This window comes from Rhynchophorus ferrugineus, unplaced genomic scaffold (genome assembly GCF_030347505.1).
Source record: "Rhynchophorus ferrugineus isolate W39M unplaced genomic scaffold, kcgeb_rfMv2 rfM11, whole genome shotgun sequence".
Taxonomy (NCBI): domain Eukaryota; kingdom Metazoa; phylum Arthropoda; class Insecta; order Coleoptera; family Curculionidae; genus Rhynchophorus; species Rhynchophorus ferrugineus.
Genome location: NW_027472590.1, coordinates 944166 through 961542, shown reverse-complemented (window position 1 = coordinate 961542; position 17377 = coordinate 944166). Strand labels below are relative to the sequence as shown.

General features: G+C 44.9%; 1 protein-coding gene across 1 annotated transcript; it reads left to right on the top strand.

The window, feature by feature from the left end:
* The first annotated feature begins 626 nt into the window (after positions 1–626).
* Dhc62B (Dynein heavy chain at 62B) lies at positions 627–17374 on the top strand. Its single transcript, XM_076418549.1, has 43 exons — positions 627–1630; positions 1729–2611; positions 2675–3268; positions 3323–3545; positions 3600–3888; positions 3942–4205; positions 4902–5126; positions 5182–5354; positions 5408–5720; positions 5775–5969; positions 6031–6205; positions 6265–6483; positions 6702–6931; positions 6984–7149; positions 7200–7346; positions 7402–7667; positions 7717–7856; positions 8369–8540; positions 8601–8783; positions 8839–8988; positions 9039–9316; positions 9373–9693; positions 9743–10113; positions 10165–10371; positions 10427–10674; positions 10732–11041; positions 11092–11351; positions 11416–12041; positions 12097–12269; positions 12324–12578; positions 12629–12910; positions 12962–13134; positions 13189–13316; positions 13370–13482; positions 13543–14335; positions 14391–14618; positions 14668–14933; positions 14988–15281; positions 15508–15807; positions 15866–16072; positions 16130–16459; positions 16944–17087; positions 17144–17374. Exons 1-43 carry the CDS (start codon positions 1274–1276, stop codon positions 17305–17307), a joined length of 11835 nt encoding a protein of 3944 aa, XP_076274664.1. The 5' UTR covers positions 627–1273; the 3' UTR covers positions 17308–17374.
* The last annotated feature ends 3 nt before the right edge of the window (positions 17375–17377 follow it).

The window sequence follows — 17377 nt, the reverse complement described above, 5'->3', positions numbered from 1 at the left end:
TAAAGATTTTTTCCACTGTTTCCATATATATACTCAGGAAAAATCGTGATTTTTGGCCATTTTCGAACTTTTTGCTGTAAAGTTACTTTGATCAAAGATAGCCTGGTGAAAATAACATGCTATGTGTAAAATTTTATGCTTAATTATGTTATGGTATCATCTTCCCCCTATTTGCAGTAGTTTAGAAGATATGAGTCTAGAGAATTTTGATCTAAATATTCATTATATCTTATTTTATATTTATTTGGATAATTACACTGTTTTTTTTTATGAAATGAATCCCTCAAGGTAATTATTAAATTGATGACACTTTAACAAATTTGTTTTACGAATCACTTATGATTCGGAACAGGACGGAATTAATACACTACTTATTACCTTGGAACAAAAAAGAAACTTTATTTTGATCCCTGGTAATTTATACCCACTCGATACAAGTCACAGCGCCCCCTACTAACTTTCTTCCTCCTTTCTATACTATCGAGACAAGTCATTTATTTAACAATTTGTTCTTACTTGGGCAATAAATTTTATACCAGAATTCCTAGTCTTGTTCTTTCTTAATAGATTTGCATTCAGGAGCTACAATTTTATTGTAGCTGCAACTATTGATTCAAGAAAAAAGTATATAGCCGTTTGCATAAGTTGTTTTGGAAGGGCATTCATTTTTAAATTAAAAAATTAATATATGATATTTATCTATATGAATCACAAAGCATGCTGTAACGATTATAAATTTCTTATAAATTACAGTTGGATTTTTAACATTATCAACCACTTTTTTATGACAGCCAAATACTTTTTCGAACCAAGACGATTCTGCATTTCTTTACTATTATGCATCCGGGTACAGATGCAGCAGTGTTTGGCCATGTTTACACGTAACAAACCGGAACTCTTGCATCGATATGTGACAACGGATGATGCATGGATCCATCAGCTCACTCCGAAATCGAAAAGACCGTCATCTGAGCGGAAAGCAACTGGTGACAGACCTATTTTGAGGCAAAAGATAGATCGTTCTACAAAAGTGGTATTGAAATGTTAGCGGTGTGGCTCTTGCGTTGATGAATCAAGACAATTTTGAATTTAAAAAACGAGGTTTCTTTGTTACGCCCAGAACTTTTCAGCCCATGTAGAAAATTATTTTAAAATTGATTTTTTAATATTTACCAGGTAAGATAAATAAAATTTAAATCGAAATATCGCAAGGCTTGTAACTATTGTTCGAAAAATACGAACTTAACAATCGAAACGTCACATTCTGACAGAAATGTCATCGGGAAATAATACGAATTCGAACAAGAACGCTCTATCCAGAACCAGACAATGCAAAGTGAACCAAAGAAAGAGCGTCCAACATCTGACGCTCGACGAATTGGTGGCCACTCACTTGACAGACGAACTGATGGAGAAGTTCAACATCCGTCGCCAGGCCAGAGACACCTTGAAGAACTTTCAGGCTGAATATTGCAAGAGGACGAAACTTAGGGAGTACAAGAAGCGACTGACTCCGCTGTACGCCGAGATTCCCAGCTTCAACAACTCGAAGGTGATGCTGAGAACTTATGCCGATCAATGTCCCACCACAAGAATGGGCCATTTTCAGGATTTGGCCATTAGGAGAAAGGTTAACATACTTTTATTGGTGAACTATATATTAATATGGTTACAATAAGAAAGTTTCCATAACATTATTTCATGTTTAAACAAAATTGATCGTTTTAGATTCAACTCAAAGTTCTGGAAAATAGATATCCGGAAATAATCGATACCATTATGAAGGAAGCCAAGGAACACTTCATGAGGGTGACTCATGACGCCGGCGTCAATCTCAAGGTATACGCGAGCCCGGGACAAGTCGGTCGGTTCATCCTGGAACCGTACAAGTTCCTCGGTCGCACGGAACGTTACGACAACTACCTTGCCATGAGATCCGATCTGAAAACAAAATTCCTGCTGCATTTCGGTCTGGTAAGGAGAATTTTCCAGGAATGCGTTACGTTACTGCCGGACATCCTATGCAACATCGCTAATCTGCGAGGAAAATCTTACGACATCAAGGAACTGGACACCATCTTCAAGAAGTACGTCGAAGAGGCGCAGAACGTGATGAAAAAGGTACACAACAAGGTGGTGGAGATTGTCGAGACGAACAATATCAAGGCCAAAATGGGTGCTCCCGTGTACCATCGGATATTGAAGGTTTGCAACGGGTTGCTGTCGGTGTATTTCGGGCAAGCCCTCAGTCGTACCATCGACCACATCGTTAACGTCACCAGCAGAGCAGACCAAGTCCCATACCTCAAACTGTCGATCAACTACAAAGAGAACCTCGTGCTTCAACCAACAGGAGAAGATTTGCTGGTCATTTACTCCATCTTCATCACCCAGCTGGTCGAGAGCGCTGACAAGTTCCTGGTGCTGGAGTACTACGTGAAACGAAATTATCCAACTAAATATCTTAAGATCAACATTACGGAGGAATTCGTCAGTACGTCATTGACCAAGCTGTCTCAGAACATCCTGCTACTATATCAACCCATCAATGTTTACGTCAAAAAGTTGGATACCGATTTCAGTGATATTTATAAAGACATTCATTTAACAGGTATTGTAAAGTCGTGTTATATCTATAGAAAAACATGACCAAACCTTCTTTCGTTGTTAACAGGTAGTCTCTCCGCTTCAGACATGATCGACATGAGTGCCAGGTTCAACAGCGGCTGCGAGCAGATCTGGCACTATCAGGATTACATCAAGAAAGCGAGCAGTATGCTGAGCAGCGAGTACTTCGTCATAGGACAGCTGATTCTCTCCGAGTATGTCATCACCATCAAGGAATCCTTGTCGCTGATCATAGAGAGCATCTTCACGGACTTGTGCCAGATGCACATGACCGAGGACGCCAGTATATGCCAGGCTTTCGAGGACTTGAAGGTGTACGCGTTAACCAAGCCGCTGACTACGGAAGATCTGATCAACCAGGGCAAATACATGATCTGGGTGAAGACAGTGCTGATCCACCAGCTCAGAGATCGAATCCAGGACATGCTCAACAACTTGACCAAGCTGGTCGAGTTCGGGAACCTCACCAAAGCGCACATGGAACTCAACGCGAAGACGGTACACTGGTTGACGAACATCGAGCCCATCTTGGACATCAATTCCAGTATGTATGAACAGATCAAGTTCGAATACGAGGAACGGCTACAAGCCACGATAAATTACGTGAATAATACTACAGAAAAGTTGATACCTATGCTCGGTGAGCAGAATCGTCCATAAAATGACGCATTTGACGTATAATTTTGCTTTTAAGGGAGCCTGGATGACATGGACGACTTCGATCGATGCAGGGAGTACGTCAACCAGATCAAGGTCCACCTGGTGGTGTTGAGGGAGCTTCGCCAGAAGATCACGTGGATAGTCAAAGAACAACAATGCCTGGGCTTCACCGTATCCACGTTTAATACGGTGGAACAGGTGGAGAACTGGATTTATCCATTCTTCCACTTGGTGAAGATCTGCATGAACATCCAGAGGTTGGCGTGATCGATATATCCTCACCATCCTTCTGAGAAATCATATATTTTCAGACATATCAACGTTTGGTTGGATGGTCCGTTCGAATTTCTAGATTATGAAGACACCGAGCGTAAAGTCGAAGAGTACATGAAGGAATTGCTGAAGATCCAGAAGACTTATCGGATGAAACTGAGACAGGCGGCGTCCGAGGACACCAGATTTCGTTTCTTCGGTGTGGTTGACGATCCGGAGCTCTTCGCATGGCCCTCACCTCTAAAACTGACCGCTTTGGCCATCCAGAGACTTAAAGACTTCCGCCCGGCCATGACTCTGATGCGTATCATGTGTAACGATGCTCTGGTAATGTTCCTCATCGATGTAAACTATGCTGATTGATATCGATCGCTGTTTAGATGAAGAGGCACTGGAAGGAGATGTCTAACATCGCGGGCTTCGACATAACACCCAACGCCGGTACGTCACTGAGAAAAATGACTCAGATGGAGCTGGAAGTCGATCTGGATAAGTACGACATCATCAGTTCCGGTGCTACCAAAGAGAGGGAACTCTACAGAAACCTGCAGAAGATGCAGAAAGAGTGGGACGATATAAATTTCAAAACTGGAGTATTTAAAGATACCGGCATTTATATTTTAACGCAGTTGGATGATATTCAAGTAAATCATAGAGTAGCCTCTCTATCTTGCTTAAGATTGAACATGAATTGTTGTTTTTTTGCTTTTAGTTTTCGCTCATTATTTTCTCTCTTGAAGAGTTCTTGGGTCCTTCTGGAAACTTCTCAAGTATTTGTGTTTGATTTCACTACTTATATTTTCCATTATCTTTTCAGCGTTGCTTTTCCTTCAAGATTATTTTAACTATTAGTCATATTATCTGTGATTTTGCCTCTTTGTTGTCAGTTTTAAGTAGTCAAGAGAAGTATGGCTCATTTTACATTCTTACGTTCTCTTCCTCTTGGTTTTCGCTTAATCATTTTTCAGTTTGTTTCATACTTCACATTTTTACACATTGGGTCACGGATTTTTAATATTTTTTTCTCTCTAACTTAATTCTCTAACTCTCTAACTAACATTTATTCTTCTAAACATTTTATTTATCAAAACATTCTCGAGTTTTAGTGAGACTAACGAACATCAATTAATTTCTAAAGAAGAGGATAAAATGGAGATAGTGTGAATAGAGAATGAAGTGTCTCTTCTAGGTTTTCATATCGTAATTCACTTTATTGTTGATCTAATTGTTCTATAATCTATGTTATAGTCAAAGTTATAGTAAATTGTTTTAAGTTAGCAACATGTAATCTCCCATTTTGTGAATTCAATAAAACAAGGTTGTTTTACGCTCTGTTATAGGTTATACTAGACGACCACATCTTAAAAGCTCTGACGATGAGGGGTTCCATCTTCGTGAAGCCCTACGAACCGGAGGTCAGGGCCTTCTACGATAAACTGACGCGCATCAACGCCACCATCGACGAATGGGGCAAAGTCCAGTCGCAGTGGTTGTACCTGTTGCCTATATTCTCGTCTAAGGACATCGTGGCTCAGATGCCCGAAGAAGGACAGTTGTTTAAGGAGGTCAGTTCGATGATAAAGCACCAATATTACTGGTTTCTAATCACTGGTATCATAGGTCAACGACACTTATAAGCGTTACATGGACTTGGTGATGAGAGATCCCCGAGTATTCCCGGTTGCCGGAGCTGAGGGCGTCTTAGAGGTGATGAAGCACTGCAACGAGCTCCTGGAGAAGATCAACGAGGGAGTCACAGCCTACCTCGAAAAGAAACGACTATTTTTCCCCAGGTATAACAAAACGATCGTCTCTAAATGATCATCTGAAGCTAATTTCGATCTAGATTCTTCTTCTTGTCGAACGACGAGATGCTGGAGATACTCTCCGAGACCAAGGACCCCTTGCGGGTGCAACCTCACCTGAAGAAGTGCTTCGAGGCCATCAACAGGCTTCAGTTCACCGACAAGCTGGAGATCCTGGCCATGTACAGTCAGGAGGAGGAGAAAGTGAACTTCAAGAGCCAGGTGAACACCAAGGACGCTGGTGGTAGCGTGGAGAAGTGGCTGGTGCAGGTGGAGGAGCAGATGGTGCTGTCAGTCAGGGACCAGATACTGAAGAGCTTCCGGAACTATTTCGTGCTGCCCAGAACACAATGGGTATTAGGTAACATTTCCGTGAGGTAACTTTGAGGCCGAATTGGACCGTTTTAGGTCCAAAAATGGCCGGGACAGGTTGTCCTCTGCGTCTCCCAGATACACTGGACTTCGAACGTACACAAAGCCCTGAATAACGAGGATAATTTCACAGTGGCGAGTCTCTTCGAGGCATTGAGGGTCTCCCTTAACGACATAGTGACCTTGATTCGGGATCCCAGCCTCACCAAACTCACGCATATCACCGTGAAGGTCTCTGACGACAAACTGAGAGTGTCCCAGGATTGATATTAAGTAAGTTCGATCGTTTCAGGCTCTAATCGTTATTGACGTCCACGCTAAGGACGTGGTGGAGGAACTGCTGAAGAAGAACGTCACTAACGATCGGGAATTCAAGTGGTTGGCACAGATGCGGTACTACTTGGAGGACGATAACGCCCTAGTTCGCTTGATAAACGCCACAGTCAAATACGCCTACGAATATTTGGGTTACAGACGCACTTGGTTATTTTCTAGGTTTAATTTAGATAAAATATTTCTTCCACAGGAAACACGGACAGATTGGTGATAACCCCGCTGACCGATAGATGTTACAGAACGCTAATAGGCGCCTACCATCTTCATCTAAACGGAGCTCCAGAGGGACCTGCTGGGACCGGCAAAACGGAAACCACCAAAGACCTGGCCAAAGCATTGGCAGTTCAATGTGTCGTCTTCAACTGCTCCGATGGTCTGGATTATAAGGCTATGGGAAAGTTCTTTAAAGGTAGAACCAAATGGAGAAAACATCTAGATGCAATAATATGTGATATTGTATCGTTGTAGAGGGTATTGAATGGTCGAAATACTGAAACTGGGAACTGCTACTAACTTTTATTTTATTTTATTATTTTAGAAGCTAAGCAAGGGCTGTCATTGTATAGACAAAGGCCTTCAAGCTCTCCCTCTGTGGAGCAGACATCAATTTTTCCTTATTTATTGCAGGATTGGCGTCTTGTGGAGCCTGGGTATGCTTCGACGAGTTCAACCGCATTGACATCGAGGTACTCTCGGTGGTGGCCCAGCAAATCCTCTCGATAGTACTGGCGGTAAGGGGTCACATGTCCAAGTTTAACTTTGAGGGGACCGAGATATCGCTGAATCCAGCTTGTTACGTCTGCATCACCATGAATCCCGGCTACGCTGGCAGGACGGAGCTTCCCGACAATTTAAAAGTAACCCGAGTCCATAGAGACTCAACGCTTTTTTATCTTGCGGCATTTTTAGGTTCTCTTCAGAACCGTGGCCATGATGGTACCGGATTACGCGATGATCGGTGAGATATCCCTGTACTCCTACGGGTTTGTGGATGCCAGGAACTTGTCGGTGAAAATCGTCACTGTATATCGACTGTGCTCCGAACAGTTATCCTCGCAAAACCATTATGATTACGGTAAAGCTGATGGGTACTTGATAACAGATAAAAACACAACTTTGATATAGGAATGAGGGCTGTTAAGTCGGTTTTGTCAGCAGCCGGTAACAATAAAAAGAAAGCACCCGACGAGAACGAGGATATCCTCCTCCTGAGGGCCATCCTGGACGTCAACCTACCGAAATTCCTGAACCACGACCTCCCCCTCTTTGACGGTTTAACATTCTCCTCCACCCGAACTACCTCATTAAAACAATCGCCTGTTTTAAGGCATCATTTCTGACCTATTTCCGGGAATCGTCTTGCCCGAGGCCGATTACAGCGTCTTGATGAAGACCATGACAACCTGCGCGAAGAACCGGAACCTGCAACCCAAGGACACGTTCCTGGTGAAGGTCATCCAGACCTACGAGATGATGATAGTGCGGCACGGCTTCATGGTGGTCGGATATCCTTTAGCTGGAAAGACGTCCACTCTAAAGGTTCTGGCTGATACACTGACGATGATGAACAAGCAAGGATACAAGGAAGAGAAGGTTCGCTGGTATATTTCTGTTGCAACGATATTAAAACTGTTGTATTTAGGTTGAATACCTGATACTGAATCCCAAAGCCATAACAATGGGACAGTTATACGGACAATTCGATCCAATATCGTATGAATGGACTGATGGTGTGGTGGCGACAGGTTTCAGGAATTTTGCCACCGATTCAAGTCCAAACAGGTGATCAGAATGAATCCTACAGCCATTCTATTCTATTTTGTGCTACTTGTTGCTGTAATATGTATTGTCTATAAGTACCACAACAACCATTTCTTCTATGTACTCTGGTATCAATTGTAAAACTATGCTGCTTTTACTTCTTGATTCAATGTAACTTAAAGAAACTTTGTTGGTAGCTCTTGGTATTTTCTTGGTAAGTTGTTGAAGCTTTGTGTTCAATAATATACTCATTATTAATTTCATTGTATATGTTATTAACTGAAGGTTTCATTTGAATCGCAACTTGGTCTTATTCTTAAAATTCTTAAATATCTCCCCTCTCATACTTGACCCTTCCTCTTATCTTTCTTTGTTGACACATATTCAATATTTCTTCTATGCCTTCTTAGTTATTACCAGTAACTGTTACTCCTAATCCTAGACGAGTAATTGGCAACTCTCTTTCTTTTTTATTACTCTTTTTTTACTACTTTTTATTACTGCAGCTCTTTATTACTTATTATATAACACAGAAAATGGATAATATTTGATGGACCTGTTGACGCAGTTTGGATAGAGAACATGAACAGCGTCCTGGACGACAATAAAAAACTGTGCCTGATGTCCGGCGAAGTGATGTCCATGACCAGCAGCATGTCGCTGATTTTCGAGGTCATGGACCTGGAGCAGGCTTCGCCAGCTACGGTTCTATAACCTATATGATCCTGGTCTAGCCCTGGTATTATCAACATTCTCTCCTTCAAGGTTTCGCGATGCGGAATGATCTACATGCAACCCGAGACCCTTGGTTGGAGACCCTTTGTCGACTCCTGGCTCCCCAATTGCAACCCGGAGTGGTGTGGTGACGAAAAGACCAAGTACGTCAGCGACCTCTTCGACTGGATCGTGCCGCCTTGTTTGAACTTTATCCGCAGTAAATGCGTCATGGTACCACCTCATCGAACGTCACCGAGCACTTTACGAAAAAGTATCTCTCTCGTAGTACTGTAATCCCGGCGAGATCAGCCTGGTCAAGAACATGATGTCCATGGTGGCGATGCTGCTGGACGATGCCTGCATGCAAAGCACCAGAAAGGAAGAGGACTTCAAGAACATACTTATCTGGATTCAGGCGACGTTCATCCAAGCCGGCGTAAGTCTCGATCGCGAAGGTAAGTCCAGAAATGATGGGCGTTCGTTTAGGTTTGGGGCTTGGCCTCGATATTGGACGCAAATTCCCGCGAGATGTTCGACGAGTATTACAAGCAGCTATGGCGCGGGCAACTGGACGATTTTCCCTATCCAGAGTCGGTGGAGAAACTGGAGATCACCCTCCCCAACGAGGGGATTCTGATGGATTATTCGTACAATTACAAATCGAAAGGTAACTGGAAATTTTTGCCAGAAATTGTGAAAGGAGAACGGGTGGATGAGTGCAAGAACATTTTGCAAGCACTGATACCCACCATTGATACCATCAGGTAGTACAGCATCTAATCCCATGGCGTTAAATATTAGGACACCATCTTTCTTCTAGATACATGGAATTGATATCACTGCACATAAAATTCAAGCAAAGATTGTTGTTGATGGGACCAACTGGAACTGGTAAAAGCTTCTACATCCAGGATCTTCTGATGAACAGGCTAGACAAGGAAAAATACGAGCAAGCCTTCATCACTTTTACGGTACAAATCACCTGCAACCAAACTCAAGACCTGGTCATATCGAAACTCAACAAGAAGAAACGCGGACACTATGGGCCCCAGAAGGGCAAGACGGCGGTACTGTTCATCGACGACGTCAACATGCCCCTCAAGGAGCAGTATGGTGCCCAGCCACCTTTGGAACTACTCAGGTACAGTCGGAAGGTTGTTTGAATAAACCTTTACGTGTGGTACTTGTAGACAATTCTTCGATCACAAGAACTGGTACGACTTAAAGAACACTGAGCCGATATATCTTCACGACGTATTATTTCTTGGGGCCATGGGATTGGTGGGGGGTAGCAGACAGGACGTGTATCCCCGGTTCCTCCATCACTTTAGCATCTTCTCCATCAACGAGTTTAGCGAAGAGAGCATGTCGAAAATATTCTCCAACATTCTGCTGCTGGGGTGGAAGAATAACGGCTTTCCATCGGAGATAATATCCGTAGTGTTCCAGACCGTCGCTGCCAGTTTAGACATGTTCAAGGCAGCCATGGCGAATCTAAGACCGACGCCGTCAAAGAGTCACTATGTCTTCAACTTGCGGGATTTCTCACGCCTCATTCAAGGTACCATCCGATAATATCTACGATAAATCCATCAACATTTTGTGCGTACAGGATGTGCGATGTTGAAGAAGGAATCGGCCGAAACTAAAAAGACATTTTCGAAAATCTGGGTCCACGAAGTGTTGAGGGTCTTCTACGATCGACTCATCGAACAAAAGGACAAGGACTGGGTCTACGATAAGCTCCGATCATGCGTCAAGGACAACTTCAGGGATCTCTTCGATCAGGTTTTTGATAACTACCCCAGAAACCCAGATGGTATTGTTCTCTTCTACCGTTCTTCATCGATTCATCACGAGATCATTTCCAACAGGGACCGTCCAACAGGAGTCTTTAAAGACTCTGATGTTTGGGACGTATTTCGATCAGGATTCCGATGAGGATAAGCGTTACGAGGAAGTGGTTGATATCAGCGCGTTCAAGAACCTCAGTCAGAATTGCCTGGAGGAGTATAACGCTACTCACAAGACGAAGATGGATGTTATATTGTTCGATTACGCTCTGGAACATTTGTCCAAAATATGTAGGGTACTGTCGATGAATTGTGGTAGTGCTCTCTTGGTAAAAACAACCAGCACTAATTAGATTCCCAACTAAGAGCACTGATATCGTTCCTAGGTTGGCATCAGTGGTTCCGGGCGCCAATCCTTGACCCGCCTGGCTAGCGAGCTATACGGTCATAGCTTGTTCCAACCAGAAATCACCAACAATTACTCTTTGAGCGATTGGCGAGATGATATTAAGAAAATCTTGAAGGAGGCAGGCGGTCGAGGGAAGCATAGTGTTTTCCTCATCAGCGAGGGTCAGATCAAAGACGAGAACTTTCTCCAGGACGTGGACTGCTTGTTGAATCTTGGCGAGGTGCCTAACATATACCAAATTGACGAGAAACAAGAGATTCTGGATATGGTGCGGTTGGCAGCTCAAGGTACTGATCACTATGAAGTTTCGGTAGCATATTCCTCTACAAAATTGCAGGTGGTAATCGAAATCTTGAAATAAGTCCACTGGAGGTATTTTTCTTCTTCACGAAGAGATGCAAGGAAAGGCTCCATATCATCCTCTGCTTCAGTCCGGTGGGTTCGACTTTCCGAAACAGGCTCCGACTATATCCGTCGCTGATCAACTGCTGTACCATCGACTGGTTCCAACTGTGGCCCGAAGAAGCGCTCATTGAAGTGGCTGAGAACTGGATGATTGATGTTAACTTGTCAGAAGATATCAAGAAAGTGGCTGTCGTGAGTTTAAACTGGGAGTTTTGGTACTTTCTCTCGTTGTCATCATAATTTCTTCTCCTCTTAGACGGTGTGTCAGTATTTCCATGTCGAGGCCATAAAGAATTCGGACGAGTTCTACGAGAAACTCGGCAGGAAAACCTACATAACCTCAGCTTCGTACCTGGAACTGATCAAGTCGTTCACCGAGCTGACCAACCGCAAGCAGAACGAACTGATGGCGGCCAAGAACCGATACCTCGGCGGTTTGGAGAAGCTGTATCACGCGTCGGTCAGCATAGGCGAGATGCAGAGGTCCCTGGCGGAGCTGCAGCCTCAGCTGAAGGAAATGAGCGACAAGGCCACGGCAATGCTCAAGCAGATCGAGAAGGAGACGGCCACAGTGGAGAAGATCTCGGCGGTGGTGAGGGAGGACGAGAAAGTGGCCAATAAACAGGCGGCCGCGGCTCAGGCCTTGAAGCTGGAGTGCGAGGCCGATCTGGCCGAGGCCCTGCCGATTCTGGAGGAGGCCATCGGCGCCTTGGATACCCTGAAACCCGCCGATATTACCTTGGTCAAGTCGATGAAGAATCCTCCCGATGCGGTGAAGCTGGTAATGGCTGCTGTTTGTATTATCAAGGGAGTGAAGCCCGACAGAGTGCCTGATCCCTCCACAGGACGAATGCTATTGGATTACTGGGGTCCAAGCAAGCGGTTGATTGCTATACGGCCACCAATTAGCAACGATATCATTTCTATTTGTTTTTAGGGTACTCGGTGAGATGAACTTCCTTCAGGCACTGAAGGACTTCGACAAGGACAACATCAAACCGGATATAATGGCCAAACTGAGGAAGGAGTACATTCCCCACAAGGATTTCAAACCGAACATAGTGGCAAAAGCCAGCAGTGCCGCCGAAGGTCTATGCAAATGGATTATAGGTAATATCTCGACTCCAAAGGCCGCAACAGATATAACCATCACCTTTCTAACAGCTATGGACATGTATGACAAGGTCTACAAGATCGTGGCGCCCAAGAAGGCCAAGCTGGCGGCGGCCGAGAAGGAATTTGCCGAGATGATGGAAAAACTGACGGCCAAGAGGAACGAGGTGATACGCCTGGAGAAACAGCTGGCCGAGCTCAACGAGAAACTGGAGGAGGCGGTGAAGAAACAGAAGGAGCTGCAGGACAGCGTGGATCTGTGCAACAGCAAGCTGATCCGAGCCCAGAAGTTGATCGGGGGGCTGGGTAAGCCGTGGAAACATAGTTAACCTGTAGATTCACCAATTTATTCGCAGGGGGCGAGAAGACCCGTTGGACAGCCTGTGCTGACGCTCTCCAGATTCAATACGACGGTCTAGCCGGCGACATCCTCTTATCCTGCGGAATCATCTCATATTTATCACCGTTCAATAGCATGTTCAGACAGAAGATAGTCAGTGACTGGCACAAATACGTCAAGAACCTCAACATACCCACCGCAGAAGTATACGAAATGGTAACTGTTCTCGGATCAGACGTGAAGATACAGCAATGGTACATCAGCGGCTTGCCCAGGGACAGTTTCTCGACCGAAAACGGTAACTATCCACACTTCTTATCATCGCTAGTGACAAATTAACGTTCACCAGGAATCATAATGGACAATTCGCGGCGTTGGTCCCTCTTCGTCGATCCCCAGGCGCAAGCCAGCAACTGGATCAAGAAAATGGAAAAGGTGAACAACCTGGAGGTGGTGAAGTTTTCCTTTTCCGACTACATGAAGAAAATCGAAATGTGTGTCCAACTGGGGTACCCCGTCATTGTAATATTGTATTCTAACGCTTTTGGTTTGATGATTTTCAAGAATATATTGCAGATTGAGAGCGTTGGCGAGGAACTGGAAGCTGCCATCGATCCCTTGCTCTACAAGAAGACGTTCAAGCAAGGAGGTGTCGATGTTATAGCCATTGGGGAAAATGTGATTGAATATAATCAACATTTCAGGTACCAACGAGCATGTCGCCAATACCCAGCTGATTTATTTAACTGAATTCCAGGTTATATTTGACGTCAAAGTTCAGAAATCCCCACTATTTACCGGAGGTGTTTAATAGGGTCACCATCATCAACTTTGCCCTGACGTTGGAGGGTCTCCAAGACCAGCTTTTGGGTGATAGAAGGCTGTTACCACGTCAACTATCGAGTTTCATTTACCTTGTTGGTATTCCAGGTATTGTGGTGGCCGTCGAAAAACCCGAGCTTCAACAGCTCAAGGAGGAACTGATCGTGCAGAAGGCGGAGAACAAGGCGGCCCTGGAGAACACCGAGGAGAAGATATTGAAGACGCTGTCCGAGTCCAAGGGCGATATACTGGAGGACGAGACGGCCATTCAGATCCTGGACGATTCCAAGCTGTTGTCGGCGGAGATTCGGGAGAAGCAGGAGAAATCCCTTCAGATCGAGAAATCAATCGAGGAGTTCCGAGTGAAATACCAGCAGGTGGCCGAGCACTCGGCCGTCCTGTACTACTGCATCTCCGATCTGGCCAATGTGGATCCCATGTACCAGTACTCGCTGGAGTGGTTCATCAACCTGTACATCGGGTCCATCCAGAGGGCGGAGAAGTTCCGCAGCATCGAGAAACGATGTCAGAGCCTCATCAACGCCTTCACCTTCGACCTGTACAACAACATCACCAGGTCCCTGTTCGAGAAGGACAAGCTCCTGTTCTCCTTCCTGCTCTGCTCCAAGATCATGATCTTCCAAAACAAGCTGGACGAGAAGGAGTTCATGTTCTTCCTCACCGGCGGCGTCAATGTCGAGAACCCTCTGGAAAATCCCTGCCCGCACTGGCTGCCTGATTCTTCCTGGGACGAGATCTGTCGCCTGGACGAGCTGCCCCTGTTCAAGGGTTTCAGAGTCAGTTTCGTGAAGGACCAAGACAAGTGGAAGTACATCTATGATAATTTCAAGGAAGACATCCTGTGGCCTGAACCCTGGCATACGTCCTTGACTAGTTTTGGGTAAGATCATTCAGCTAGGTGGTTAATGACGGACTTGGAGGCTTCAATGTTCCAGGCGCTTGATTGTCATTCGAGTTCTGAGAGCAGATAAACTGAAACAGTCCATCACCACCTTCGTGACCATGGAGATGGACGAGAGGTTCATACGTCCGCCTCCCTTCAACATATCCCTGTCCTACGATGACTCCTACTGTCTCTGTCCGCTGATCTTCATCCTGTCGCCTGGAACCGACCCCATGTCCGCTCTGGTAAAGTTCGCGGAGCAGAAGAAGATGACCGATAGGTGAGGGACGTGGGGTTTTAAGGACGCATCATCAGACGGGTGGTTCCAGGTTTCGGTCCATCTCCCTCGGTCAAGGACAAGGCCCGATGGCGCAGGCCCTCATCGAGGAAGGCCAGGAGGGGGGCCTGTGGGTGTGTCTGCAGAACTGTCACCTAGCCACGTCCTGGATGCCAAGCCTCGAGAAAATCTTCGAGAGCCTGGATTACACGAACACCCACGACAATTTCCGATTGTGGCTGACCAGTTATCCGTCGAATAAGTTTCCGGTCTCGCTGCTGCAGAAGGGCGTCAAGATGACCAACGAGCCGCCGACAGGTTCGAGGCAAATCGAGAATGGTCTCTCTTAACGACACGTCAATGTTCCCCCAGGTCTACAGAACAACCTCCTGAAGTCCTACATCAATGATCCGGTGAAGAACCCGGATTTTTACAACGGCTGCGAGGATCACGAGGCAATGTTCACCAGGTTGCTGTACGGTCTGGCGTTTTTCCACGCGGTGGTGCAGGAACGCCGGACTTTCGGCCCCCTGGGATGGAATATACCCTATGGTTTCAACGACTCGGACTTCGACATCTCCGTGCAGCAGCTGCAGATGTTTATCAACGAGAGCGAGAACCCTTTTGAGGCCCTGAGTTATTTGATTGGCGAGTGTAACTATGGAGGTGGGTAAATGAACATTTTTTTGCTGCTTTATTTAGCATTTGCTCCTCTTCATAATTAATTTTGTTCAAACTTTATAAGATGTTACCTCATGAGATCATCTTGGGTGCTAGTTTGTGCCGCGAGATCCAGATCTTGCAAAAAACTATTTGAATGTACTAAATTAACGAAAATTGTTATGGTAAAAAGTCTGAAAAAAATGTTGCTTGATGATAAGTATTTCTTCAGGTCGAGTCACTGATGACTGGGATCGCAGACTTATCGTCACCATCCTATACGACTTCCTCAATCCCGAGCTGGTAAGCAACATGCGCTACGCCTTCAGCACCGCTGGTGGTTGTTATGGCCTCCCAGAGAAAAACGACTATTCCACCTACATCTCCCACATCCACGCTCTACCCCAACTACATCCTCCGGAAGTATTCGGTCTCCACACCAACGCGGGCATCACCAGGGACCTCCAGGACTCCAAGATGCTTTTGGGATCGGTTTTGAAGGCTTACGGCGAGAGTTCCGGCGGCGGAGGCGGTAGGTATTGGGAATTTGGGAGGGAACTCCAAGATCATCGACAAAAATATCAACCTAGGCGACAGCGATAAGTATATCATGATGCTCTGCTCCGATATCCTGTCCAAGATACCTGACGTCTTCGATCTGGCCACAGCTCACGCGAAGTACCCGGTCGAGTACTCGGAATCAATGAATACCGTGCTGGTGCAAGAGATGGAACGCTTCAATAAACTGTTGAGGAAGATCAGGGCTACTTTGGTGACGATGCAGAAGGCTATTGAAGGTTTGCTTCGATTTTACCGTCAATGCCGGCCTGTAGAATAATTAACGATGATTTAAGGTCTGGTGGCTATGTCTCCCGAGCTAGAAGCCTTTGCCATGTCCCTGATACTGGCCAGGATTCCCGCCAGTTGGTCATCGGTGTCCTACCCGAGTTTGAAGAACCTCCCAAACTATGTAAGCGATTTCGTGAGCAGAATGAACTTCCTGCAACGATGGTACGACGAAGGGAAGCCGTCCACGTACTGGGTATCGGGGTTCTTTTTCACCCAGGCTTTCTTGACGGGCGTTAAGCAGAATTTCGCCAGGAAATACACGATACCCATCGACAAGCTGACTTTCGATTTCGAAATTCGCAGGATCGACCATCTGGATACCCCACCAGCTGATGGTAAGTTGATATATATCGAGGGGTGTGAATTAATTTCGAAGGAATGATGCCAGTGAAGATGTGGCCTAAAAGCACTTCGCTTTTTGGCTTCAATTATTATTATTCTTATAGCATAATAATCCTATCACTTAATTGTACTCTACAAATAAATGTCCACATATTTCTATAACTGGAGTAGTTTCTAACCGGTTAACTTGAAGAAATTGAAAATCTAGCTGAAAAAAATCATGTTATAATTTCCTGCAGAAATAAATGAATCAGTTGACTAGTGGATTCTTCACCTACTCTAATAACACCTGTGAATATAGCATCTTAGGCTGTAATAGAGAAAAAGCCATTTGAGTTTAAAACCGTAGATCTGAGTTGATTCAAATTGTAGTTAAAGCCCTATGATTTAAAATTTTATAAGACTAGTTACGGAAATATGTCAAATTCAACTAACAATCTGTTAAAGAAGGTTGATTTAAAATATTATCTTCTTCAGGAGCTTATATCAACGGTTTGTTCACTGATGGTGCTCGTTGGGATAGAACCAGGGATGTCATCGAGGAATTATTACCCAAGGTATTGCACGACACCATGCCTTTGATCTGGATCATACCCATCAAGCTGGATGACTACAATCCCGGTATATTTTCAACTTTTTCTTATGATTACCATCGCTAAGTCACTTTGATTCATCAGGAACTAGATATACGTCACCGGTTTACAAGACATCAGCTCGTCGAGGTGTTTTATCCACCACCGGTCACTCCACTAACTACGTGCTACCCATACTGCTCAACACTGTCCAACCTCCATCACATTGGATCAAGAGAAGTATGGCCCTGCTGTGTCAGCTGGATTAACGTAGCTGTATATACTATTTTATACGATTTTCTAGTTTGTAAGTCAATAAAACTCCGAGGAGATAGATGA

What these genes read in the sequence shown, in the direction of transcription:
- Dhc62B (XM_076418549.1), top strand. Translation starts at nt 1,274, where the DNA reads ATGTCATCGGGAAATAATACGAATTCGAACAAGAACGCTCTATCCAGA. An exon ending in TCACGCATATCACCGTGAAG is followed by an intron (nt 5,970 to 6,030) that starts GTCTCTGACGAC and finishes CGATCGTTTCAG; the next exon opens with GCTCTAATCGTTATTGACGT. An exon ending in GCAAAACCATTATGATTACG is followed by an intron (nt 7,150 to 7,199) that starts GTAAAGCTGATG and finishes ACTTTGATATAG; the next exon opens with GAATGAGGGCTGTTAAGTCG.